The sequence below is a fragment of the Elgaria multicarinata genome, chromosome 5, assembly GCF_023053635.1.
Source record: "Elgaria multicarinata webbii isolate HBS135686 ecotype San Diego chromosome 5, rElgMul1.1.pri, whole genome shotgun sequence".
In the NCBI taxonomy this organism is placed as follows: domain Eukaryota; kingdom Metazoa; phylum Chordata; class Lepidosauria; order Squamata; family Anguidae; genus Elgaria; species Elgaria multicarinata.
The window spans coordinates 22,027,603-22,053,546 of record NC_086175.1 but is presented as its reverse complement, the minus strand read 5'-3'; the positions used below and the strand labels follow the sequence as shown (position 1 = coordinate 22,053,546).

General features: G+C 43.7%; 3 protein-coding genes across 4 annotated transcripts; 1 reads left to right on the top strand and 2 right to left on the bottom strand.

The window, feature by feature from the left end:
- Positions 1 to 3,508: 3,508 nt before the first annotated feature.
- CLN5 (CLN5 intracellular trafficking protein) lies at positions 3,509 to 9,839 on the bottom strand. 2 transcript variants are annotated; one of them, XM_063127435.1, is made up of 4 exons: positions 9,646 to 9,839; positions 8,536 to 8,701; positions 6,121 to 6,346; positions 3,509 to 4,827 (listed from the first exon to the last, which is right to left on the bottom strand). In XM_063127435.1, the coding sequence occupies exons 1-4, from the start codon at positions 9,756 to 9,758 to the stop codon at positions 4,316 to 4,318; spliced, it is 1,017 nt and encodes a 338-aa protein (XP_062983505.1). In that variant the 5' UTR covers positions 9,759 to 9,839; the 3' UTR covers positions 3,509 to 4,315. The 2 variants fall into 2 exon arrangements, with proteins under 2 accessions (XP_062983505.1, XP_062983506.1); XM_063127436.1 differs by having other exon boundaries at positions 8,536 to 8,675; positions 9,646 to 9,731.
- A 985-nt stretch (positions 9,840 to 10,824) lies between these two features.
- LOC134398660 (glutamine amidotransferase-like class 1 domain-containing protein 3, mitochondrial) lies at positions 10,825 to 16,884 on the top strand. Its single transcript, XM_063126024.1, has 4 exons — positions 10,825 to 10,993; positions 13,902 to 14,073; positions 14,844 to 15,048; positions 16,586 to 16,884. Exons 1-4 carry the CDS (start codon positions 10,883 to 10,885, stop codon positions 16,776 to 16,778), a joined length of 681 nt encoding a protein of 226 aa, XP_062982094.1. The 5' UTR covers positions 10,825 to 10,882; the 3' UTR covers positions 16,779 to 16,884.
- A 1,391-nt stretch (positions 16,885 to 18,275) lies between these two features.
- ACOD1 (aconitate decarboxylase 1) lies at positions 18,276 to 25,682 on the bottom strand. Its single transcript, XM_063126025.1, has 5 exons — positions 25,612 to 25,682; positions 25,025 to 25,186; positions 23,081 to 23,170; positions 21,967 to 22,172; positions 18,276 to 19,559 (listed from the first exon to the last, which is right to left on the bottom strand). Exons 1-5 carry the CDS (start codon positions 25,621 to 25,623, stop codon positions 18,602 to 18,604), a joined length of 1,428 nt encoding a protein of 475 aa, XP_062982095.1. The 5' UTR covers positions 25,624 to 25,682; the 3' UTR covers positions 18,276 to 18,601.
- Positions 25,683 to 25,944: the final 262 nt, after the last annotated feature.

Genomic DNA, 25,944 nt, shown 5'->3' with positions numbered 1-25,944 from the left:
TTTTGCAGCATTATCTTTATGAGTGCTTTGTTTTTCAGTTAAGGAAGTGAAAAGCTCATACAGAAATATTGCATGTAGTAAGTGGATTGCAATGTAAAGGAAAAAGTAATGATTGCTGAATCCCATGGGTACTAAAAGGGAAAATGGCAAGTAAGATATGGGGAGGTGCTAGTTTTCTGCTTGGACAGCTGGTGTCTTTCATATCTGATGGCAAGAGAGCAGCTTTGATCAAGGCTAGGTTTTAGAGAGGTACATGCACTGGGAAGTTCATCTTGTTCCTTCATGGCAACTGCCCCTCATGCCTAATGAAATACAAAAGCTCTACCTTACAATTGGCTAGCTCTAAAGAGTTCCAGTCTAAGGCAGTTGTTTTAGTGTTGCATCAAGAAATGGGTGGCTGAATGAATTTTCTTGCATTTGCAGAAAACTACATGTAGTTCTTGGATTCCTAGTCTAAGAAGAACCATAAACCTTCCTGATAATGGTTAGGATCAAGTTCCATCAGCCTAAAATGGACTTTAGACATGTTCATCAAACATCAATCTTTCTTTGCACTACATGACAAACTGTTTTCTGAAATCCACCCCCCCCCCCCAACAAGTTTCAAAGATTTTTTTTTCATATAGCAGCAGGAGGAGAGATTTGGCTATATGGAGGATTTGTGGATTTATTTATTTTTTAAAAGAAGATTTTTCATTAAATACTTCAAAAATAGTTAGCTAAAGAAATTCAGGATGTGGTACATTCTCTCTTATTCATCTGCAGAAGAAAATTTACCATGAAAACATTTCCTCTTGTTATCACAAGCTTAGTGTGGAACAATATGAAAAGGGAAGTTTTGTATCTTTACATTATTATAGTTCGGAAAATGTTGTAAAAAAAATGTTAACCTCTTTAAGATGAAGCATTAAGGAGTCTACTGAAGACCTTTAGTAATTGAACAGAAACATGTTTTTGTAAAATTTGTTGCAGACTCTAGGAATAACAATTTTCTCCAGCAAATTACTGAATCAATTGGATAGTTTTTGTCAGCTGTCTTTGTATGTGTTTATTTGTACTAATTTCAGCATTTTACAATAATTCTCAAAGACTCAACATGTAGATCATAAAATAACATGGAGAAAATATGGAGTAAAATTATAAATTTCACATACACACATTCTATCAAAGATAAAACTTGCCTTGTGAATAAATTTTATATTTGGGTTGTAGGATCCTCTTGTAATTAGAAAATGTATTTATTTTTATTATTGTCTGTGCACCAAATGTATAAATTACAATGAGCTATTTAAGTCTATAATTGTTAGAAACCTTGCTTAGTGGATGGAACATCTGAATATAAAAGATGCATGGTTTTTGCAGAGCTTTGTGACTGAAAAATCACTTTGAGTATGCAGATTTTCTTTGAATTTGTTTAATATAGCACTTTAATGTTTTTCATCTGAATATGTACTTAATCCCTGCTTTTTTAAGAGACAAAATTATGACCTATTGTTGCTATGATTTATTTTTTGTTTAGTTTTAGTTCATGTGGATGTGCACTTTTTTATACTTCGTCCTTTTGACAGATCAAGTGGTAGGATCACCAGGGGTGGGTGGGTAGGCGTTAATAATGATTTTCCCCAGCATCTTATTGCGCATCCACTAAAAGATTGTTTCAGAACTGAGTTTCATTTTACCTGGCTGAGGAAAATATCTCCAAGACAATTGTATCTTGGCCTACTTGGAAGCATGCTTCTGTGGAATTTCATATGTACTTGCCATGGGCCCAATAAGGCCAACAAGAGTAATACAAGAGAGCTAGGAAGAGGCTTTCATACACATGTATTTTCTACCCCACTAGCAAAAGTTGAACTGAGAGCTGCTGTGTTCTATCTGGGCGGGATCTACACTACTGCTTATAATGGTTTATAATGGTTATGACAACTGTTCAGGCCCAGGACACATTACATATACCGTTTTCATACCATTTTGAAAGTGTTATAGACTGCTTGGTGTAGATCGACAGCTGGAGCGATATTGCATTGTTTTAATCTGCTGTAAACTACCTTGGATGGAGATCATTTGATTATAAGATGGGATCTAAGATTTAATAAATAGTGATTTTTATGGTACTCCTGAAATTAATGGTACTCCTATTAAGAATGTTAGGGATTTTTTGTAAACTCCCCATAGATTTTCTTTAAAAAAACGTTTGTGCAAGAATAATGGAGGTATTTTATTTCTGATTTTAAAAGAATGAATTCAGATTCCTAAATTTGGCATACTGGTCAGTTGGCCAACTGTTGTTTGACTAGGGTCAAATATTCCATGTGATGAAGAATGCCACTATGTAGGTCCCTTTAAAAAATGATTGTGGGGTCAGTTAGCAAGATCAGAAGTGATGGCTGTTTGGTCCTTAGCCCTGCAGCAACTGGGTAACCCTAGCAGCAATACAAAGCTAGTATTAGCCACTTACTTTAATTTCAGGCATCTCCAAAAGAACATAAGCAATCACTAGAACAGCCTTCCCTGACCTGGTGTTCTCCAGAGGTTTTGAACTACAACTCCCAGGATTGGCTATGCTGGCTGTGGCTTTTGACAGTTGAAGTCCAAAACATCTGAAGAGCACCAGGTTGGGGAAGGTTGCATTTGAGGCAATAGTCACTACCCATAATGCCATCTTGCTTGCTACGAGAGCTTATTTGCTCTGTAAAACCCCTTTGTTGAAAAAAATGGGGGTGTGGAATGATTTTTTAAAAAAAATATTCCCAAGGTCCACATTAGTTAGAACCACTGTATACAAGCATGTGAACTGTTTCTGAAGTTTTGTACTAAAACAGAACTTGGGTAATTCTAGTAAACTAATTTCTGTTCATGTAGATTAGCTAATAATGAAAAAATGAACATACTGTTTACTCTTATTTAACAAGAATTAAACTGTTGGAGCCTGTTATCCTGATTGTCTTTGGTGATAGCAAAGTTCCTGTTTGTTTTGAGCAGGTATGGAATACAATAGGGGGTTCTAATTCTTTTGGTGTAATATATGTGCAAGGAATTGGGATTCATGAGACTAACTTTCAAAAGGTGGTGTGGGGGTTGGGAAGAGATGCAGAAAATAAAATAGAATTATATCAGCCCAATGATGGCATTTTCAAGAGATAATTCCATGAGCTGCCTGGCCTAATCTTTCCTGCTAAAAAGAAAACTTGATTGGACTAAGGATGGCTTAGCCTAGAATCATGGTGCAAATCAGATGAGTTGTTGCAATAAATATTTTATATTACTTCCAATGTGTAAGATGTAGTCATTATATTGATCATAGCAACATAGTGAGGGAGCTCACTGTTAGTCCCATTTTACATGGTGGAAATGAGCCCACCATGTGAGTATGGTTAAGTGTAGAGATACTCTGCAAGACTCCTCTTCCTGTGAAAGAGTTATCAGAGCGCAATCTTGGGGTAATTTTTACACATGAAATATGAAAGCTTTAAAACAAAGGAACAAATTACAAAGATTTTAACTGAACTGAGATTTCTGCTTTTATTAACAAATATATAATTTCACTTTTATTAGCAGTTTTACAACATAAAAGCTAACACTTTAGAGGCTTATTCACAGATTCTAATTTGAAAACCATTCAAGAGACAGCATAGTTCAATTGGCAGTCATCAGGAAAAACACCTTTAAAATTCAGGCCTCCTGAAGCCTTGTAATTTAGCACACGTGGTGAGTAGCAATTATCTGGAAATGATGTGGCACATCCCCACTGTTTACATAATTGCCCCTGGGTTGGCAGCAGGGATAAGACATATGTTCAGCTTCCATAGCATTGTCCTGCGTGCTGAGCAGTGCTATAGAAGCTGCAGTGTTCCCATTCTATCCCCTGAACTACCTATTCAAAGGCCAGTACAATGGTCCACAGTCTTAAGAGCCAATGTAGACATTTCACTTATCCTGTGCACGTTTCTTGTTGGACTACAACTCTCATTATACCCAATTCACATTGCAATGCTGGCTGGGGATGACAAGGGTTGCAAACCAACACATCTGGACGGTACCAGGTTGAGGTAGGCTGAAGTACAACATGGCACTGTTTTGGCATAGTACATCGAGATTCTACTCTTTATATACTGCCCTTCATCAAAAATCTCATTTTCATACTCCGTGTGAGCTTGAATTAGATGTCTACATCTCAGCAGAGGATATTTTCAGTACTGGTAGAAATCCAGCTATCTACCACTACTTGCAGTCGTCTTCACCCTGGAAAAGTTCTGAGCCATCCCTTGGGATATCCTTCGTAAAAGAGGATTTTTAAAAATAATAAAAGGGAAAACTATATGCCAAACTTCGTGGCATTTGAATTCGGTAACGGGATTTCTTCATAGACTATTTTCATGTAAGGATATTTCATGGGTAAAAACCAATATTCCAGATTATAAAAGAGGTAAAACTGACGATTCAGAATCACTTCATCAAATATTCTCAAGAGGTTTATAAAGAAATCTTTAACTGACTGATAAGGTTTGAATGGAGAGTAGAAGTCTCTAATGGCTAGAGCCAGTGTTTTGTTTCCTTGTGATCCGAATATAGATGTTTCATTCCCAAAGCAAATGGGCTCTCCACTGAAGAGAGTAATGGTTGTATAATTAGTTTGTATCTTCTTGAAAACGGCCCCCAGTTCAGCTAGCTTTTGGTAAGTCCTGAGTACGAACTTGGAGCATTCGTAGGACTCGAACCACACTCTGGCATGCTCAGCTGGACTGTCTTTGACTATCCACGTCTCATAGTAAATGCCAGTGTCATTGTCATACTTCACCCATTTTGCCATTTGGTTAAACACTGCTCCTGTAAGGAAGAGAAAAACAGAAGCACATGACAGAGAGAGAATGCTATTACATTTAGAATCATCAGAGCGGGAAGTATTCTGTTCTTTTTTTTAAAAAAAGCACAACACCTTCCATACCCAGAAAAGATAGATTCTGCGATCTATATGAACTGTGCTCATCACCAGGTTTTAACTTATTCAGGATAATTTATTTTTCTTTTGCTCATTCTCAAGCTTTTGCTTAGAGCCATAAGGGCTAGAAGCGTGCTCATTTTATAAAAAATGGAAGAGTGAGAGAATCCCAAGAAGCTGAATTCTGCGCCCAGAAATTTATTCTGCAATCCCAGGAAAGGGCAGACTGCTTGCCGCCTGGCATCACTCAGCATGTGAGTAATTCCTTCATATATATGACTGGAGCTGATAGCCATATAATAATTTTAGAACACGCCTTTGCAAGTAGCCACTCATTTAGGATGAGTAACTTCCTTCTGGATTAATGCCTTGATGGACCTGCCCTGTGCAACATGTAAGCATGTGATGGCAGTTTCTACATAGACACTCAAAATATATAGAAACATTTAAGAATAATGCAAATCTGGCTGTGGGGAGTTTTAGAAGGCGCTTTTACTCACAAATTAGGAAACACTACATTTGAGCAAAGATTTAAGATTGTTTCTTCTCCTGCAAAATTTCCCATTAATGTTATCAACTTCACATTAGAAAAACAAAATACATTATTTATGGTTAAGATACTAAGCTCAGGCTTCCTAGTCCTCAAGCTGGTCTCACACTCAGTGTGAGTGCCTTTGCAAAGGCAGTTCACTCGATTTACACCTGAATGTCTCCTAATGCTATAAGATGTGGGTCTGATCAATAGGAACTCAGTGTTAATGTAGCTTATTTTCATTTCCTATGGTGTGTTTGAATGCAAACAGTCTAAGTGTAAGTTGTAGCTAGGGAAAACAGTTGGATCAAGCGCCATTTTGAGATATCAAAAGAACTATGGGATGGGGACAAAGCAGTAAGAAACAGCAGTTCAATCTTTATTGAGCAGGCCGTGCAAAGCATCAGAAGTGAAGTATGTGGGTGCTAGAGGAAATTCCCACTGTCTGACAAGGTAGGTGCAAACACACTCAAAAGACCTCTGATGGAGATCTTCCTAGTTCTACAAATTTCCAGAGAAAGTTCACAGCCATGCATGGAATTTCTTGTTTGGGTAAACAGGATAACAAGCCTAGAAGAAGGATAATGCAGTAACACCTTCTGAAGGCTGAACACGTGAACAAGGCTGGTGGCAACGTTTGAATGGTTACCTGAGATTGTGGTCACCAGAACCAACGTCCCATTTTCCTTCCAGTGGGCATCATCTATTCCTTCGTAAAAGCAGGCAGCCCCTTGGTTACACCAGAAAGGGGCAGATACATTCGGTCGTAGGTGTGGAAAGGTACAGTTCCCTAGCTGGAAGAGTTCATACCACTCCATCGTATAGTTCTTTCCGGATAAGGAGCTCTTGAAACCGACAGCGTCGTGCATGATTTTCTGAAAGAAGGAAAAGAACAACCAGCCGCAATGTAGGTGACGCTGACTCAAAGGACGCCTGGGCAGGGGTTTTGGAAATAGGGTTGCTACTGCTAGAATGGTCAAGGAGGAGAGATTCCATTTGAGGGTTTAAAAGCAGCTGTGTCTTCATTGTACGGTGGATGACACCATTGGCAATTTATAGCCAAAGCGGAGTTTTTATTTTTTAAGGGGGAAGTGGCTTATTTAGTTAAGACAGAGGAAAGCCTGAAACCGTACACTTTACAATACACACTGGTTAAAGAGGATGTTAAAAACAAAGCGTTGGGTCCAGATTTAGGCGCATGCAACTGGGCTGGTGGAAGCAGATTTCTGTGCCCTCTCCCTGGCCTGGAAATGCTACGCAGAAGATCAGGGAACCCTGCTGAATAGAAGGGTAGAAGGGGGGAATCCCTGAAAATTGAGTTGGGGGGAGGTGCTGCTACCTCGGATCCCCTTTGAACTGAACTGAGCCAAGGACTGAACATCGGGCCTTCTCCAGGTAAAGCAGCCAAAGCCCCTAATCTGGCAGCTCAAAGACCATTGATGACCACAATACCTGATGCAACACCCCTCCCGACATGAACCTACCCGTACACTACGCTCAACATCTAAGGTCCTCCTCCGAGTGCCTATTCCAAGGAAAGCTTGGAGGATGGCAGCAAAGGAGAGGGCCTTTTCAGTGGTGCCCCCCCAGTTATGGAATGATTTCTCCAACGAGGCTCGCCTGGTGCCAACATTGTTTTCAGTGCCAGGTCAAGACTTTTCTCCCAGACAGTTAACAACATGTGCTGAGTTCGTTTGTTTTTAACTGACCCCAGAATAGTTGTTTTAAAAGGATATTGTTGTTTTAATGCTTTTGATGGTTTTAAATTTTGTATATTTGTTTTTAATGTTCACTATTTTAACTTTTGTAAACCACCCAGAGAGCTTCAGCTACGGGGCGGTAAATAAATAAATAAATAAATAATAAATAAATAAATAAATAATCATTGTTCACCACCACCATCTACAGTCACTCTACAGCCCAAAGTTCCAATTCAATATTCGAGGAACTTTTTGGGGCTTCATTCCAAAATGAAGGAGAGCAGGGATGGAAGCAAAGGGGCAGGGGCAAAGGGGGCAGGGGCAAAATACCCCCCAAAGCGAGACAACATTAGCTTCAATCCCTTACTGCCACAAACTAAGCCTTAAGGGAGGTGTCTCAACTTTTAGAATGAGGAAAAATCCATGCAAAAGCTGAGGAACCACCACATGATTGGTGGTCAAGGAAAAGAGGTGTGGCCTTCTGGAGAACCTCAGAGGGCCGAACTGGGTCTCCAGCAGAACCAGATTTGGTCTGTGGGCTCAAGATTCTGCATCCCAGATCTAAGGCTACATGCTATGCACACTTATGTGAAAGTAAGCCCCAGTGAATACAGTGGGCCTTTGATTCTAAGTCAACATGCTTAGGATTCTGCTATAAGAGTCAGATCCTGTGAATGTTTACTCAGAAGTAAATCCCACGGAATTTTCAATGAGCTTCACTCCAAGGTAAGTGTGCACAGAAATGCAACCTAAAAGCAGAATCGGGAAATTATCTATTTTGAAGTACCCGAAAGGTATTATTCCAGCTACAATTGTCGGTGGGCCAGATCTCATACAGCTGGTAAGCTAACTGGCAAATTATGCTGTTGTACTGGTATCCCCCACCTGTGTAAGACTCCCTGGATGGCAGGAAAGGCAAAATTATAAATTTTGTAAAACAAACAAGCCAATCTGGAAAATGGTACAGTTTCAAGAAACTCAACGAGGTTCCCCTACAAGTGTACAGTGCAGCTGTGAAACATGTTTAAGATCTAGAATGGGGAAGTGAATCAGTGTTGCACGCCAATAATTATTTTTATTCGTCCTGCACGTGCAATTTTTAAAAGGCTTCTTTAAGAGTTGGGCTTTTAAATTAATTTAATTTCAGAGCATGCCCCAAAGTTTACACAACACATCCCTAGAGAGTCTCCGATAGCTGGCAGAAGAGTAACAGGCTTGCCAATATTTTCTAAATACATTTACTTGGCCTAGAATTCATGGATTTATGGAAATTCATCTGTTTTTAATTTTTCAGATGTTAAAGTTAATTGGGATAATAGCAAAATAATAGAAAGTTGGGAAGATGGGGGAGAGAGGTCACATACCATATGACCCAGGAAATCTCCGTATTTGAATTCCCAGACAGGAGCTTGCAATCGATAGACCTCGAGGACATCTTCGTCGCTCATCACTGGAATGGATGAACCAGTTGGGCAGAAAGTGTAGCGGGCCTGGCAGTAAGGATCTGTTTTGGGGCGGTAATCAAAACGCCTGCATTGAAATAAATGAATTATTAAAAAAAAAAACCTAAAATATCTGCACCAGGGGCAAGCAGAAAGTAGATCTCCAGATATTTTGGACTTCAACTTCCAGAGGTCCCTGCCAGCATGGCCAATGGTTCGGAATGCTGGGAGTTGAAGTCCAAAACATCTGGAGATCTTCCTTCCGTCTACTCCCATTTTACACAATACGCTAAATGTTGGAATGTGCCTCTCGGCTTCACATTTGCGCGTTCCCTTTCTTATGGGGCCACTTCACATAAACATACTTGGTCCCGCCTTCTTTTTCCTTGTTTCAATTACTCCACACTCGCTGAGTCAGTGTTGATTATGTGGCTTGTTTCTGTTGAGAACAAATCGCCTTCTAAACTGTTGACTTAACGTTCATCTCATTTGCACACCGCTGAAGACCTCTCTGAAGTGGCTAGCAGTGGTCAACAAACACGCATGTGTGATCTGGCCCTTACAGATGGCCACTACTGCTAATATTCATTTCAAGAGAGAAAAAGTCCTTAGGTGGCTGATTATTATTATTATTTTAATTCCGCCCAATGCATTTCGTAAAGAAATGTCCTTCCTCGGGGCTGCTTATCTTTCTTCAGATGTACGGTAAAGAACCCTTCTGTCTTAAAATGCATGTGTCATCTGCACCACTACTGCCAATATTTATTCCAAACATTCATTCAGTTAAAGGGGCTTGTCCAGACTGCAGCTTTCCCTTGGACCACCACTCCCATGATCTACAGCCAGCACGGCCATTGGATGATGGGAATCTTAGTCACACACATCTGGAAGGCTCCAGGTTGGTGAAAGGTGTGTTAGCTCCTAGATCTCGAAATCAGCAACCCCTTCACCCACCACTAGACAGCAAACGAAGCCTATTTGTTGGAGCTGAAGCACTGGACACCTCCTCCCCTCCTGCTGCGGTCTCCTCACCTGTAAGGCACCGGCCACCGCTGTTGGCGCGGAGCGTCTGTTGCCAAGCAGGTGCGCATTGCCAGCTGCAGGATCAGCAGCGAAAGAGCCGCCGGGTCCCAGCCTGCAGCCATCGCGATCCCCCCAGCGTAGCCCACCCAGGAAGCAAAGATCAGGCCAGGCACCGGAGCTACTGCGTCGCTTCCGTAGGATTCATCTCGCACACAGGTCAGGTGATTACAGTCTATCACGTGACAGGGAGTCCCGACTTTTCAGACATGTCGGAAGCAGGATCGGAAAGGCTCCTCCCTCCCGGCTCCGCCCACCCCATCTGCCTCCGTGTTTCAAGGCTCGCAGTGGAGGCTGGATGCTCCTATTTTGGTGGGGCTGTGAATTACATTTCTAGGTTTCGGTCAGAACTCTAAAAGAGTTGTCCATTGCACTGAACCTTAGCCCCAAGATAGGTTCAACACCTGGGATACTCCTTTGGAGTTCTGGCTAGTTCTGACTGAAACCCACGTTGGAATCCACCGAAATTGGAGCCACCAGCTTCCACTGGATGTTCCTGATTTTGACTGGCGTTTCTTACATTATTAGAATGTAAGCTTATGCGGCAGGGTTTTGCTATTTTATTGTTTTACTCTGTACAGCACCATGTACACTGATGGTGCTATATAAATAAATAAATAAATAAATAAATAATAGCTGCGAGCTCTCTCGGCCTCGCCTGCATCGACGAAAGCCTTCCGAGCTCTATGGCTTTTCGAGGCAGGGATGGGACAGGAGGCAGCCTTGCAACGCGGGAGCTGGGCGAAGTGCGAGCGCGCGCCTTGCCTGCCTGCCGCATCCCACCGCGCGCGGGTCCACGCGAGCGCACCTTGTCGTGCCCAGACTCACTGACATCAGGGGCATCAAAAGCCCCACTGACCACTCCCGAAAGATGCTTTAGCTCTGCCTCCCATAACCTGGTGGCCTCCAGAAGTGTCGAGACTACAACCCCCATCATTCTGGCTGGGAACGATGGGAGCTGCAGTCGAGAGGGCACCAGGCTGGGGAAGGCTGCTTGGGGAGCATCTTCTAAAGACGCGCGCAAGAACCGGGCCGCAAAATGCGCCTCCGGCTCCCGCGTTGCGCAGGAGAGAGGAGGCGCGACAGCGGCCCGCCCCTTGATCGGCGCGGCAGAGGGCGGGTGCGAGCCGGGTCTCTTGTTGGGGCGGCCCGGCAGCAGACCGAGAAGGCGAGCGGGTAGGAGAGAGAAATGGCGAAGCGGCGGGTGGCCTTGATCCTGGCTGGTTGCGGCGTCTTCGATGGCACTGAGATCCACGAGGCCTCCGCGGCCCTGGTTCATCTCAGCCGGGCTGGAGCAGAGGTGAGGCCGCCGAGGGCTCAGCTGTCTTCTGCTAGAGTTGGAACCAGCCGGCAGGCTCCAGATTAGGATAGCGGTGCATGTCGGTCGCCCACCCACAAAGGCAGGGGACCTCGGGAAAGCCGCACTGATATTTAGTGCAGGAAAGCCACGTTTGTAAAGCCTGTCTTGGGCCGTAGCTAGACCTAAGGTTTACCCCAGGATCATCCCGGGTTCGTCCCTGCCTGAGCGCTGGATGCCTTGTGTGGCACTTAGGCCACAGCTAGACCTAAGGTTTATCCCTGGGTCGTCCAGGGGTCAAACCTGTTCACCTAGGTGACACACAGGGGATCCAGTGCTCAGGCAGGGACGAACCCTGGATGATCCCAGGATAAACCTTAGGTCTAGCTGTGGCCTTAGTGACACACAGGGGATCCAGTGCTCAGGCAGGGGCGAGCCCTGGATGATCCCAGGATAAACCTTAGGTCTAGCTGTGGCCTTAGTGACACACAGGAGATCCAGTGCTCAGGCAGGGGCGAGCCCTGGATGATCCCAGGATAAACCTTAGGTCTAGCTGTGGCCTTAGTGACACACAGGGGATCCAGTGCTCAGGCAGGGGCGAACCCTGGATGATCCCAGGATAAACCTTAGGTCTATCTGTGGCCTTAGATGAACAGGTTTGACCCCAGGACAATCCTGGGATAAACCTTAGGTGTAGCTATGGCTTGGAGTTTGCTTTAGGACCAAACAAGACGAATGATTGCAGTAGAGCTTTGGCCCCGTTACTTCTCTGCCCGCTGACCGCCGCTGAAACACAGCTCGACGCAAAAATCACAATGTGATATGGGTTGAGTTGAGGTTTCCGATTATTGCAATAGTTTATGCTCCTTTACCAGTCAGTTGGTTAATTCCCTGTAAAAATAAATAAATCTCGCACGCACGACGAGGTTGCTGTGTGACCCGATCTACACCAAGCAGGATATAACACTTTAAAACGTTATGAAAACGGTATACGTAATGTGTCCTGGGCCTGAACAGTTGTAATAACCATTATAAACCGTTATAAGCAGTAGTGTAGATCCTGCCCATGTGACGGTAGCCTTATTGCGATATTTTAAGCATAAAAATGGCCATCACGTTTGTCCCCTAAAAGGTAGCTGGGTTAATGTTAGTCTGTGTGGCAGTAACAAAGCCAAGATGTGCCACGCTTTAGAGAGGAACTAACGGGTATTACCTTGTGCAATGCTTTAGGGCACAGTCCTGTCTGTGCGTGTTTAGAGAGTACAATTCCCAGCGTTCCCCAATCAGCATGAATGATGGGAGTTGTAGGACTTTTCTCTCTCTCTAAATTTATTTATTTATTTATTTATTTATTACATTTTTATACCGCTCAATAGCCGAAGCTCTCTGGGCGGTTCACAAAAATTAAAACCACAATAAAGCACCAAACAGTTTAAAACACAATTACGAAATACAGTATAAAAAGCGCAACCAGGATAAAACCACACAGCAAAGTTGATATAAGATTAAAATACAGAGTTAAAACAGTAAAATTTAAATTTAAGTTAAAATTAAGTGTTAAAATACTGAGTGAATAAAAAGGTCTTCAGCTGGCGACGAAAGCAGTACAGTGTAGGCGCCAGGCGGGGTGCCACAGCGGAGAAAGCCCTCCTCCTAGTAGCCACCTGCCTCACTTCCTTTGGCAGGGGCTCACGGAGAAGGGCCCCTGTAGATGATCTTAAGGTCCGGGCAGGCACATATGGGAGGAGGCGTTCCTTCAGATAACCTGGCCCCAAACTGTTTAGGGCTTTAAATGTTAATACCAGCACTTTGAATCGGGCCCGGACCTGGACTGGCAGCCAATGAAGTTGTAAAAGGACTGGCGTGATGTGATCTCGCCGGCCAGTCCCTGTTAATAACCTTGCTGCCCTGTTTTGCACCAGTTGAAGTTTCCGGACCGTTTTCAAAGGCAGCCCCACGTATAACGCATTGCAGTAATCCAAACGAGAGGTTATCAGAGCATGGATAACTGTAACACGCGTAGGACTGTGTTTCTCTACCTACAGAGACCCCCATGCATGTTGATTTGGAAGTGTGCATAGGACTGCAGCCCTAAAGCAAGGGTGGTAGCAATCCTAAACAGATTTCTTAGGAAGGAAATTCCATTGAATTCATTAGGATTTACTACTAAGCATGTTTAGGATTGCACTGAATGCCGTTACATCTAAAACGTTTATTGGAAGATTTTTTTTTAACGTTTAGATATAAATAAAATTTGCAAAATATTATTCGTAAGTACAATACTGCAAAACATTTTTACTGTTTGCTTGTATCCAGTATTAGACCTATCTAGAGTAGATTCTTTGAAATTAGACTAACAGTGGCTACATCTCATTGGATGCAACTCAGTGTATAGTGAAAGCAATTTTACAACATAAAAGGGGAACAATAATAATAATAATAATAATAATAATAATAATAATAATAATAATACATTTATTTATTTGTTACCCGCCTCTCCCTCTGGATCGAGGCAGGGTACAACACAAATGCAAACACCATAAAATACATATGGTGTATTATACCCCAGGGCGATCATTCATTTGAAACAATACTGTGTCTAAATTTTAAGACTGTAGTTGAATCATGTTTTGAAGGTTTTGACTGTGGCGTGGCTGACTAAAATGCTAAAACCTTCAAACCAAATGATGAAATCTCACTATACGTTTTTTGATCTTGGAACTCTGGAAAGATCTTAATTGGTGCTTGCAAACATTATTTTGGTTGCAGTTGGCAAAAGTCTTGTTATCTAGGAACATCTTAAATTCTTCATGCTTGAAACTGTGAAGGTGCTGATGGGTGGGTTTTTTTTTTTTACCTTATTCATCATACAGTGTCCTGTTCATTCTTCTTTGTTTCTTTTGCCCGTCAGGTAAAGATGTTTGCACCCAACATTGAACAGATGCATGTTGTCGATCATTTAAAAGGCAACCCCAATGACGAAAAGAGGAATGTCTTAGTGGAAAGTGCCAGGCTCGCAAGAGGTAACATCCAGGATTTGGCTGAATTAAAAATTGGTGAATTTGATGCTGTCATTTTCCCAGGTGAGCACTTTTACAAAATTAATGCTTGTATGCTTGTCTTTGTAGGCCATGAAAGTTTTGCCTTAATTGAATGTGGCCAGCTTTGTGTGATGGGAACATTAACCGAACTCCCAAGTACTACATCCCAGGGCACCAGTAACCTGAAAAATGTTGTCTGCGTTCCCCAAAGACTCTGGTTTCAATGGTGCCATTGCAGGGATTGAGACAGGTTGAGTGGCCATAGCCCTTCCAGCTGCAAAGTGGAAGTGGGGGCTGGATTACCCACTGGGACTACAATCTTATAGCCACTTACCTGGGAGTAAGCCCCATTGAACTTGATGGGGCTTATTTCTGAGTAGTGTTGTACAGGATTGCATCTTAGTTATAAAAGGAGTGACAATGTTTGGGGAGTTCCATCCCCCATCAGTGTCTGTTTGCAGAATGAGAATACACTGTGAATGCTGACTTATCATTTGGACCACTATTAATATGTAAATTGGTTGCTATTCGGGGGGGGGGTGCTTCTAGGCAAGGCTTTTATGGCACGCCGCCTCATTCTCAGAATTTTTTCTTCCTCTGATAAAGTAGAATGGCTACAACTGCACTTAAGATACTGAACCAGTATATTTTCTTCCTCTCCTCCACTTTGGGTTGAGAATGTGGGCGGTAGAGGTGGCAGCCTTGGATAACTGATAGGAGGAATTGTGTCATATGTTAAAGGGCACAAAGAGGTAATGAGGGGAAATTTCTTCCCAATATCAAGAGGAAATGTCCTTTCTTTTCTCTTTAAGGGGGCTTTGGCGTAGCTAAGAACCTGTGTTCCTGGGCCGTACAAGGAAAGGACTGCACCGTCAATGAGCTTGTGAAGTCCACCCTTGAGGCATTCCATAGCGCAAAGAAACCCATTGGTTTGTGCTGTATCTCCCCTGTGCTGGCAGCGAAAGTCTTCCCAGGCTGTGAAGTCACCGTTGGTCACAATAAAAATGTAGATGGAAGGTAAGAAATGGTTAACAATTTGGGAGGTTGTCTGTTTGTTTTTGACTTGGTTCGCATGGTTAAACAACTGAGCATGCTGGTTCCCAGCCACTTGCCCACTTCCAGTGTGCTAAACCACCCAGGTACTGGGTTCTCCACGACATCTGAATCTGTCACTCTGGGCTTTTGAGAGAGAAACAACCCAGAGTTTTAACCCATTCTTGGGTTAAAGCTCTAAGTTATTTCTCCTTCAGCAACCCAGAGTTTAAAGTTTGTATGTCACAGAGAACAACCAAGGAATTGAATCTCCCTGGGTTGTTTAGGAAAGATAACAGACCGTGGGTTATTTAATTATGTGAACTTGTCTGTGTGTCAACATATTCTGTCCTGTGCTCCAAGTGTTACCACTGTTATCTCTAGTACAGCCTTCTCCAATCTGTTACCCTCCAGATATATTGAAATACAACTCCAACACTTCCAGCCAGCACAGTGTACACTTGACACTGGGAATGGCCTTAAAATAAAGGGAAATACCATGTCCCCCAAAATAACTTACTGTAAAATAACTCACAGATGGATACTTTTATAGAAAAATGTTTGTTAATTTTTGGAATGAAAATTCCCTTGATTATACCCATCCTTATGGTTTCCTAATGCTATTTATGTATAGTGTACTGCATATTTAAACATTTAGACTTTTTCTATTAAAATTATGTTAATATCTGATATTAATAGAAGTCATACCTGTACACTTCGGCGGGGGGGGGGGGGGGAATGTAATGAAGCCCCTAGAATTGCTTTTCTGAGAGTGAAGAGATTGAAAGCCGTGCAGGGAGGGGAATAGATTTGGTGAGAAAGAAGGGAGGCCGCATAGAGGCAACATCTACTGGAGAGAGACATCACAGGATTTAATGCGGTTGGTGTGGAACTGCATTAAACCAGCCAGAGATAAACTCAATGGGCCAGATAAGTGGGCATAGGATTGTCAGTGCCGCTCCATTCCTGCCAGTCGTCTGAACTGAAAGGTCTTCATAGTTAAACCACTTCATCTGAAGTGTCTAAGCCAGGGATGGGCGACCTGGTGCCCACCAGAACTTGTTGGATTCCAACTCCAATCAGCCCTAGCATGGCCAATAGTCAGGGATAATAGGAGTTGTAGTCTAACCCCTGGAGGGCCACAAGTTCCCCACTCCTGATTTAGCACAACGTCTACCTTTTACAGAGTTAAAATGTAAAACTACAAGATGTACAGTTCCATGGCCCCACCAGATGTTACTGTGGCCTTCTTGCAAAATCACAGCTCCGCAGGATCACTTTTCACTGATGTGGCCAGCTTTTATCCAAAATTTTCAATGGGGAGCGGTATATAAATATTGTAAATAAATAAATATATCCACTCTTGTCAGCATCTCTCTTGAATTTCCATCTCCCTGCACAAAATGGTGTGTGGGATGGGGGTGGAGGTAGATACAACATCTGGATGGACAATATATGTCTGGCTATAACTTTTTCTCATTTTGGAAAAATAGCTAGTTCTTTTGGCTTTCTCTTCTCACAGATTTCCTGATGCCGAAACGGCAGCTGCGATAGAAGAGCTTGGATGCAAGCACATTTGTAAAAATGTGAATGAAGCCCATGTCGATTCCGCTAACAAAATAGTCACCACTTGCGCATTCATGTGCAAGGCCCCTTTGCATGAAATTTTTGATGGGATTGGAATCATGGTTGCCGAAGTCCTGAAACTTGCCTGAAGAGGGAAATGAAACTAAAGTAGCATTTGGTGGTTGCTGGGAAATGTATTTAACAAATGAAGCTTAGTGTGATTGATTGAATTAATAACATTTATTCAGCTACTGAGTTTAGAGTCTCGGTTCTTGGCCCTCTGGGCCTGTTTCCTTTCTCCTTCACAGCTTGAAATAAGCAAACGATGAGTTCTGTTCTAAACCACTTGTCAGCAACTAGTTTTACTGGAGGAAATGGTGGCTGAAGGGCTGGGGGTCCATCGCATCTGGGGGTCCGTCAAGGGCTCCTGCCACCAGGAGACAGCACGTAGTAGACCTTCCCCTTGACCTACCTCAAAACATGTTCCCAAAAGACAAAGCACAAGCAGAGGAATTGACTGGCCCCAGCTGAGTCTATGAGGGCACACAGACAAAACCTGTCAAACTACCGGAAGTCACTCATCAAACTCCTATAATAAAGAAGCCCTTTCCCACCCTTTCAACCTGAAAATTGGCACGGGCCATCCGCAAACAAGCCTCTCTTACATGGCCAAGTTTCAAATTAAGCCATTGAGTTGTTGGCCATGCTGGTTGGCAAGATGGGAGCTGTAGTCCAATCCAGTAGGAAGGCACTACCTTGGGGGAGTTTGTTTAAATCAGCAGCTTGTGGCTCGCCAAAAGTTTTGGCCTTTAACTCCCACAACCCCTCACTATTGCCTATGTTGTCTAGGGCTGATGGGAGCTGTAGGCCAAAACCTCTGGAGCGTCATGAGTTGCCTACTCCTGAACTAGAGCAAAGACTCCCAACTGTCAGTCGCAATGCAATTTTCTCTTCATTGCTGCATTAAAATTGTTTTCAGGTTCTACAAGTAGAGACAGTTGCACCTTCCTTGTCAATTTTGAAAGTATGTCATGCTATACCTGCGAGCAGGTGCTTTAGAACTGTGACATCCTTCCTGCCACAGTTTTATTATGACATCCACTACTCTGGAACCCGAGACAGCTATCTGGAAAATAGACTGGTCCCCAAGACTACACAATTTGGTCATTTCTGGACTAGTGGAAAGCAGAACTTCGGACTAAGTCCAAAGCCAAAATATTTAGAAGGCTCTCTGGGATCCTAGTAAGAAGCTACCTCCCTTGCATGTATACCAGTATAATATATATTTGTGAACCCGAGCATCATTGGTCAGGATCCAGAGAGCTACTTTAGGCGTGCCCAAGGGCTTCGGCATGTTTTATCCCACCCCGTCTTAATCAAGGGATTCTCCTGCCATATCATGGTCTCCTTTTGGAACACCTCTCTTTCAAAGGTGAGATGCCACGTAGTTCTAGGGGCTGCTGTTTGGGAAAGATGTGTCTAAAGACCCCTTGGGCATATGGGAATGTGTGAGTGTTTGTCTCCTGACCATTTCATTTTACAAAGGGTGGCTGCATATACATTGCCAAAAAAGATGACATGGACTTCCATAATATTTGGATATGCTGATTTATGTGTATCGATGTAAATTTAGAACCAGTTGTTTTAATTTGTATAGAAATACAATACATCTCACCATAGTGGTGAAAAATGTGACCAAGTGACCTGATGGGCAAGTTCAAAGCTTTCCCTTCTCATTGGTCTTCATCTTTCAACCGGACTTTGGCCTTGCAGCCTTTCAAACTGAGGATGCCTTCAAATAGAGGACTGTCCTCTGTAAAGCAGGACACATGGCTCCTCTACTTCAACGTGTGTCAAATAGACACCGATTCAATTTGCACAACTGCAGCTAGTCCACGCTAATAGTCTTCTTAGATCTGGCTCTTGGAGAACATTGAGCTGTTATTGGGCAAGGCAAGCCTTCAAAAGTCTCTCAAAACAGCCCACTTTGGCTTTTTAACTGCTCCGTTGCCGACTCTGCTCCTTGAAGGAGTGACGTCAACATGCAGCAGTCCTCTAGGTTTTCTAAATTGTCAACAGCTTCCACGATGCTTTCGGCGGCTTCTGCAGTGACAGCCGTGGTGGCGTTGGCGTGGAATTTTTTCACCAGGTCCCCCCTGCTCAGTGGCTTCCTCCAGTGCCCGTAGAACGTGTCGCAACGCTCTGACAAGGTGTATCCGTCCTGGAGGGTGAGGTTGGCCTCGCAGTAAAGGCTTTTGAAGCTGGGCGGGTTGTCAGGAGAATGTTCCAAGTGCGTCTTTCGGAGCAACTCGTTCAGCTCTGGCCTGGAGACGTTGTGCTGTTTGAAGGACTCAACAGAGATGTGACCATCCAGCAGGGCAGAACATGCAACGAACTGGAAAGAATGCCTCGCTTCATGTTCTGTGGCAGGGAATGGCCTGTTCACGTATTCGATGTCGGGGACTTGAAGCACGATTTTCTGGATCTTGCCACTGGGGAGGGACTCCCCGTTCTTTGCCAGGTGCCTCCTTACTGCCAGGGCCGCTTCTGCCATCCAGTGTGTCCCCAGGTGTGCCGGAAAGCTCTTGATAGCTACGTCTTGTTGATCCAACAGCCAAGAGTAGGATTGCAAGCTTGGTAGAGTCTGGGGCAAGTAGTCGGCGTAAAAGGCCCCAAAGCCGGATTCCAGATCCAGGATCAACTTGTTTGCTTGAAGGCCCAAGGATGCTAACATGGCGGCCTCCATGCCATGCCGGCTTGCGTTGCCCGTATGAAGAGGTTTCGTTTGGGTGGCGGCATTGGCCAACGGTGCACCGGCGTAAGAGGCAGCAATTGCCAATGCTTCCTTACATTTAAACTGATCGAGACCCAAGAGTTTGGCGGCAGCTGCAGCACTTCCCATGGTACCAAGTATGGATGGCGGGTGAAACCTGAGAAAAGCATGAAGACGTTAGCAGATGACACTACTGAAATCAGTGGGAATCCGGCTTTGCCTATAACTCAGCACATATTCCTTCCATTTCTGATGTTTGGTTATGAGTGTTGATGCTTATACAGCCAAAATAATACCATCCATCAATGTACAAGAGAGGTATCAGCACCGGGGTGGGGGGTGGGGACTCCAGAGTTTGCAGTAGTGCAAAAGCATCTTTAGAGAAAAATCCTACCCTCCCCCCACACCAATGGCCCCTGAGGATCAAGTGTGCTTAGTGGCCACTGTTGTGGTTGGGAGCAGAAAACAAGGTGGGAGAGGTAATAGAATGGAGTAGCCTAGAAGAGGACATGGCTGGCTGGCTGGCTGAACGGAACACCAAACAGGCCCACTCCACATAAGGACATAAGAAGTGCCCTGATGCTGGATCAGGCCAAGGGTCCATCTAGTCCAGCACTCTGTTCACACAGTGGCCAACCAGCCATCGGCCAGGGATGAACAAGCAGGACATGGTGCAACAGCACCCTCCCACCCATGTTCCCCAGCAACTGGTGCACACAGGCTTACTGCCTCGAATACTGGAGATAGCACACAACCGTCAGGACTAGTAGCCATCGATAGCCTTTGCCGCCAGGAATTTATCCAACCCCCTTTTAAAGCCATCCAGATTGGTGGCCATCACTACATCTTGTGGTCGTGAGTGCCATAATTTAACTATGCACTCTGTGAAGAAGTACTTCCTCTTATTTGTCCTGGATCTCCCACCACTCAGCTTCATGGGATGACCCCGGGTTCTAGTATTTTGAGAGAGGGAGAAAAATGTCTCCCTATCCACATTCTCCATACCATGCATAGGAGTCAAGAAGCAGATATCACTGTGATATTTTTCTGGCTGACCCATTTGTATGTATTTCTTACACATTTATCCCAACCTTCCTCCAAGGATATGGAGTGGGATTTGTAATTTTGCCTCCCCTTGCATTTTCTCCTCACAACTACCCTGCTAGGTAGGTTAGGCTAATAGGTAGGTACTGGCCCAAGGTCAGCCAGTGAACTTCATGTCTGAGTAATCATTTGAACCCAATACTTGCCAATATTATATCCATACCAGCAAACTGGCTCAAGTGCTGCTAGCTTCAATGAGTTCAATTTGTAGAGCAATCATCCTAAACCAGCCTTCCTCAATCTGGTGCCCTCTGGTGCCAATCTGGTGCCTAACATCTGCCTTCCTCAATCTGGTGCCTAACATCTGTAGTCCAGATGTTTGGGACTACAACTCCCAGCATTCTTGACCATTGGCTATACTGGCTGGGCCTGACAGGTGTTGAGGTTCAAAATATCAGGAGAATGCCAGCTTGGGGAAGGCTGACCCAAAGCTATGCAGTCTGCCTATGTGTGTTGATTTGCTCAGAGGTATAAGTCCCACTGAACTGGAGATTCAGTGTGGAGCAATGGTTAGAATCTTGGACTGGGACTCGGGAGATCTAGGTTCTAGTCCCTGCTCGGCCATGAATCTCATTGGGTGACTTTGGGCCAGTCACCCTGCATCACAGGGTTGTTGTGAGCATAATATGGAGAGGACGACGACGATGTGAGGTGCCTTGAATCCAAAATAATAATAATAATAATAATAATAATAATAATAATAATAATAAGAAGAAGAAGAAGAAGAAGAAGAAGAAGAAGAAGAAGAAGAAGAAGAAGTATGATTTCCATGCAATAGTTAGCTTGTCAATTGCTGGTTTAAAACAGGACACAGAATTGACTATACTGAAGATACTAGAGTAGGTGTGGGGAACCTGTGGACCTCCCAATGTTGTGCTACAACTCCCATCATCCCACTGCCCACAATGGCTAGGGCTCATTGGAATTGGAGTCCAACTAGATCTGGTGGACCACAGGTTTTCCACCACCCTAGTAGAGAAACTGTTGAGTCAACATTCCCCTTCTTGTATTTCATTGGTGCTGGTGACCTATGTTGCATAAAGATAGTATGGCCTGCTCCTATCTATAACTCTCTTGCTGAGCATTCACCCAACTCTCTTCCACTCGGAACTGAGGGAATTTAAAAGTGCTTCACTTTGGCAGGATTATGCTTGCTATTATTATTCATATAGCTCAGCCTGCCCTATCCTGATGCTCTCCCGAGGTGTTCGACTGGCTTGGGGATGCTGGGATTTGAAGTCTGACACATCTGAAGGGGCACGAGTTTGGGGAAGGCTGATATAGTTTAGCCTTCTCAGTCTCACTGGTGTGGTTATAAAGGTGGGAGCTTAGTGACTTGTCAAGTGAAGTGCGATTTGCAAACACATCCCTCAGATCAATGCCCAATACTCAGGCCACACTTGATCTTTATGAATATTTATTTTAAAAGAAACATATCTTCATATATTATCTTAACGTACCTTTTAGGAACCTCGCTGGCCTCCCTGGAAAAGTGCATCAGCCTGCCTTGTACTTCAAGGCCTATGTTGAAAGCCAAAAGCAGGTCCCGTCCGGAAATCCTTTGCTTCTCAGGTGCAGCTTCCGAGATGGCCAGGAGAGCAGGCAGCACGGCTCCAGAAGGGTGTGTGGCTGGGTGCCACGTATCATCAAAGTCCATGGAGTGAGCCTTTTTTTTTTAGGGGAGGGGAAAGTCCTGGTTTTAAATCAAAGATTCAATGCCATTTTTACCTTGAGCAATTATCTCTAGTCCCTCAATTTTCTACCTCTTTTTTCCCCTTCCACTGCTGAGATTCAGATTGTAAACTCTTTGGGACACAGACCTCTGTATTTTATTTCTGCTGCTCTGTAAAGTGCCACATATACTGGTGATGTTGTTAATTGCAAAACAATTGACAGAAGATCTGAATTGCTTGGGAAGGTCAGTTGCCGGGGTTTCTAGTTAACTACACCAATGTATTTAATGTAAGCCCCAAAGTGAGAGCTAAATATGTTCTAGAGATGGCAGGATGGGGGGGTGGAAGCATAAGGGGGCATGCTTCCCAAAATATAATCGATCTATCACTCTGTCAAGGCCAATCATATTAAAGAGGAAACCTGGACAGCTCCTGCGTAGTCTGGTGGCCGGACTAGACGTGGGAGATCCACAGACCGCAATGAGAAGTGATGTGTGAAGCATGGCACATTTCATACTAAATGCCTGATGGCACAACCTTATGCAAGTTTAGACAGAAAAATGTCCAACAACTCCCAGCATTCCGGTATGCTGGGAGTTGTAGGACTCTCCCTGTCTCTCTCTCTCTCTCTCTGGCCCTGTTCAGAAGACACCTTAAACCACAGCTTTAATTACAGTGAATAAGTTTTTCTGTCTTTAACCACCGTGGTTAAAGCCATGGTTTAAGGTGTCTTCTGAACACAGCTCGGCTTTCTGGCTTAACCACCATGGTTAAATTCATGGTTTAAGGTGTCTTCTGAATGGGGCATCTCTCTCTCAACATGCATAGGATTGCTCTCTTAAAGAGCTTACAAAGCATTCCAACTCGGTAGGTGGGTATAGTGTTTCATAGAGTTCCTTACCGCCACGCCATTCACGAAAGCTGCATAAAGGGGAGGCAGCCTGAGATCTGGCTGGCCCCAAACAGAACTGGATGCCTCTGAGCTGTAGATCTGGAATAGTATCAATACAGTTTAGTATTGGTTTCAGGGATAAGACAAACAAGCAATTTCTCTTTAGGCTTGGCTGGGTTCATTGATCTGCAAGACAGGCACAGTTTTATATCACTGAAATAATGATAATTTTGGCAAAGGTAACGCATTCCTCCAGTGCCAAGGCCTCCCTCCCTTCCCAGGCAAAGAACAATATGCAGCCTCCAATATGCAAAATATTTTATTTATTTATTTATTACATTTTTATACCGCCCAACAGCCGAAGCTCCATAGGCGCAGAGTTGCCCATGGTGACCAATCAGGGGGCGCCATGGGCTCCGCTGCCAAAAATGTCGGGATAAGTGCCCAACTTTTTCAGAGCAGAGTTTCCAGGGTTTGCCCCCGGATGGCTTCGCAATGGCGGCTGCGTCACGTAAATGACGTGCCGCTAGCGCGAAGCCACCCCAGAGCAAACCCTTTGTGTAGACAAGCCCCCTGTGTGCACATACTGGAGTATGTACCCCAGTGAACCCAGAGGGAGTCACTCCCAAGTAAACATGAATAAGCAAAAACAACAACAACAACAACCCCAAACCGAATCCTGGTGACAAACGATTGTGCATGTGGCACTGGGCCCCTTTTTCTCCCCCCAAAGGAAGATGACCGGTCTACCACAGTGAGAGTGGCAAGACCAACAGCTTGAGCTCCAGCTTGCTGGCTTGCCTGTCAGCCCTTTCAGCTGCCAAGCCAGGAGGATGTTGACTCCCTACTGTGGCTGAAGAATGTGTGGTGAGTTCTGTTTTTCACTTTGGAAGAAGCTGCCTTATGCCGCCTTGACTACTGGTCCATCTAGCGCAGCACAGCCTACCCTTGCCTGCCAGTGGCTCCCCTCCCCAGGGTCTCAGTCGGAGAGGGGCTTTCCCCCCATAACCTGCTGCCTGGTTCTTTTACATGGGGGTTGGACCCGATGGCCTTGTAGGCCCCTTCCAACTCTGCTATTCTATGATTCTATGATTCTATGGAGATACTGCCAGAGATTGAGCCTGGCAGCTTCTACACCATTAAGTGCACAAGCAAGTTCTGGTGAAATCTACAAAGTTCCAGTATGCACAGAGTAACATTTCCAAGGAGCATCAGTGCCACTGATACCTCCCTCGCTGCAAATAGCAAAAATTGAGTCAATGATGCCAAGAATTATATTTAGTACTCATTGCGTCTTTAGTTTTGGTTTTAAAGCTTTAAAACATTTTAACCAATGAGTGTTTGTATTTATTATAATGTGTTTTTTTAATAATAATAATAATAATAATAATAATAATAATAATCTGATTTTGTAAAGCACTCAGTGATGTTTTGTTTAGATATGGTAAGCAGTGCATAGATGGATTAAATAAACAACGTAAGAGACATTACATTATGACCATTGTATTCGTTTGTATCACTGATGCAGGTTGCAGAATGAAGCTTTCATTAGAACAGAAAATGGATGGATCTTGTGCACAGCTACTGTATTTCTTCGATTCTAAGACGCCATCGATTGTAAGACGCACACTAATTTCAGTACCACCAACAGAAAAAAAAAAGCTTTGATTCTAAGAAATAATAAAAGCACCCGCGATTCTAAGATGCACCCCGTTTTTAGAGATGTTTATATGGGGGGAAAAGTGTGTCTTAGAATCGAAGAAATAAGGTATGTGTTTGTTTTTGTTTTTTGATTTTTGATTTAAAAAAACACCAATCTAGGATTGTGCATTTGCATTTAACAGTAATAGCCAAGTGAAATCCATCAGGCTCCTAAGGCATCGGAGATCCTCAGCCACCACTGAAGGGTTTTTTACTTGCCTTTCGAAATAATGTATATTTTGATCAACGCACCTTACTGTATTGGATCATTTTTTGAAAGACATCCGTCCTGGTGCCCAGCAGCCCAACGCCTAAGGTATCGAGAATCATTCGCTTGCTCCTCCGAACAGCCACGTCAGTCAAGTGGCTTGCATTCAAACCGTGGATCACGTTTGCAAAATTTCCAGTAACATTCTGGCAAAAAACAAGCAAGCAACCAATCTCTCCAAGTGATCAATGTTTTCCACTTTCAGAGGGGAAAGGGTTGTCCAGCGTAGTATAAGAGAGAGGAAAGAGTTGTCCAGCATAGGGTGTCTTTTGAGGTCTCTCTACAATTTCTTTTAACAGATATCCAGAAATACAGAATACATTTAGAAGTTAATTGGTAAATAATTTCCCAAATATTTAATAGGCTTAGTTTTGTGGGGTATACAGTTGTTGTTTAATGCGGCCATCTATGGGGCGGCGTAAGCACCTAGTAATAATAATAATAATAATAATAATAATAATAATAATAATAATAATAATAATTTTATTTCTGTGCTGGTGCAGCATCACTGCACTACACCTCCACTGATGTTCTATCTCCCTCTCTTCGGAGAAATAAATCAAAGCAATACCTTTGCCCACATGATGGAATGAGCGGTGATTTGTCTCTCAGATCACGTTCCAGAGTAAAGTTGGGTCTGATGAGCCTTCCAAAGCAGACTTTGGTAAGGCAGATGCCTCCTTTTTATATGATAACAGCAGTTGGGCACAGAGCACCTTGGCCCGGCCCGGCTTCCTTTGCGCAGAAGTTCCCCCTTTTCAACATCAACAACATTCCCCTGACTAATTTCGCAAGGACCACGGCGGCGGTTGACACTCCAGATTGCAGCAACGCATGAGTCAGATTCGTGCCATGTGCAAAGCGATGGCTTCAGATGATCAAACAAAGACAAAGGCGTTGCTGC

Bases quoted from the DNA above. Each gene is read 5' to 3' on its own strand.
- CLN5 (XM_063127435.1), bottom strand. From the start codon at position 9,758: ATGGCTGCAGGCTGGGACCCGGCGGCTCTTTCGCTGCTGATCCTGCAG. The intron at 6,347-8,535 runs GTATGTGACCTC...TCCTTCTTTCAG, and splicing joins GAGATTTCCTGGGTCATATG to AAAATCATGCACGACGCTGT. The intron at 4,828-6,120 runs GTAACCATTCAA...TCTTCCTTACAG, and splicing joins TCTGGTGACCACAATCTCAG to GAGCAGTGTTTAACCAAATG.
- LOC134398660 (XM_063126024.1), top strand. From the start codon at position 10,883: ATGGCGAAGCGGCGGGTGGCCTTGATCCTGGCTGGTTGCGGCGTCTTC. The intron at 10,994-13,901 runs GTGAGGCCGCCG...TTTGCCCGTCAG, and splicing joins TCAGCCGGGCTGGAGCAGAG to GTAAAGATGTTTGCACCCAA. The intron at 15,049-16,585 runs GTAAGAAATGGT...CTCTTCTCACAG, and splicing joins AATAAAAATGTAGATGGAAG to ATTTCCTGATGCCGAAACGG.
- ACOD1 (XM_063126025.1), bottom strand. The intron at 23,171-25,024 runs GTGCGTTGATCA...ATACTATTCCAG, and splicing joins AAATGATCCAATACAGTAAG to ATCTACAGCTCAGAGGCATC. The intron at 19,560-21,966 runs GTACGTTAAGAT...TGCTTTTCTCAG, and splicing joins GCCAGCGAGGTTCCTAAAAG to GTTTCACCCGCCATCCATAC.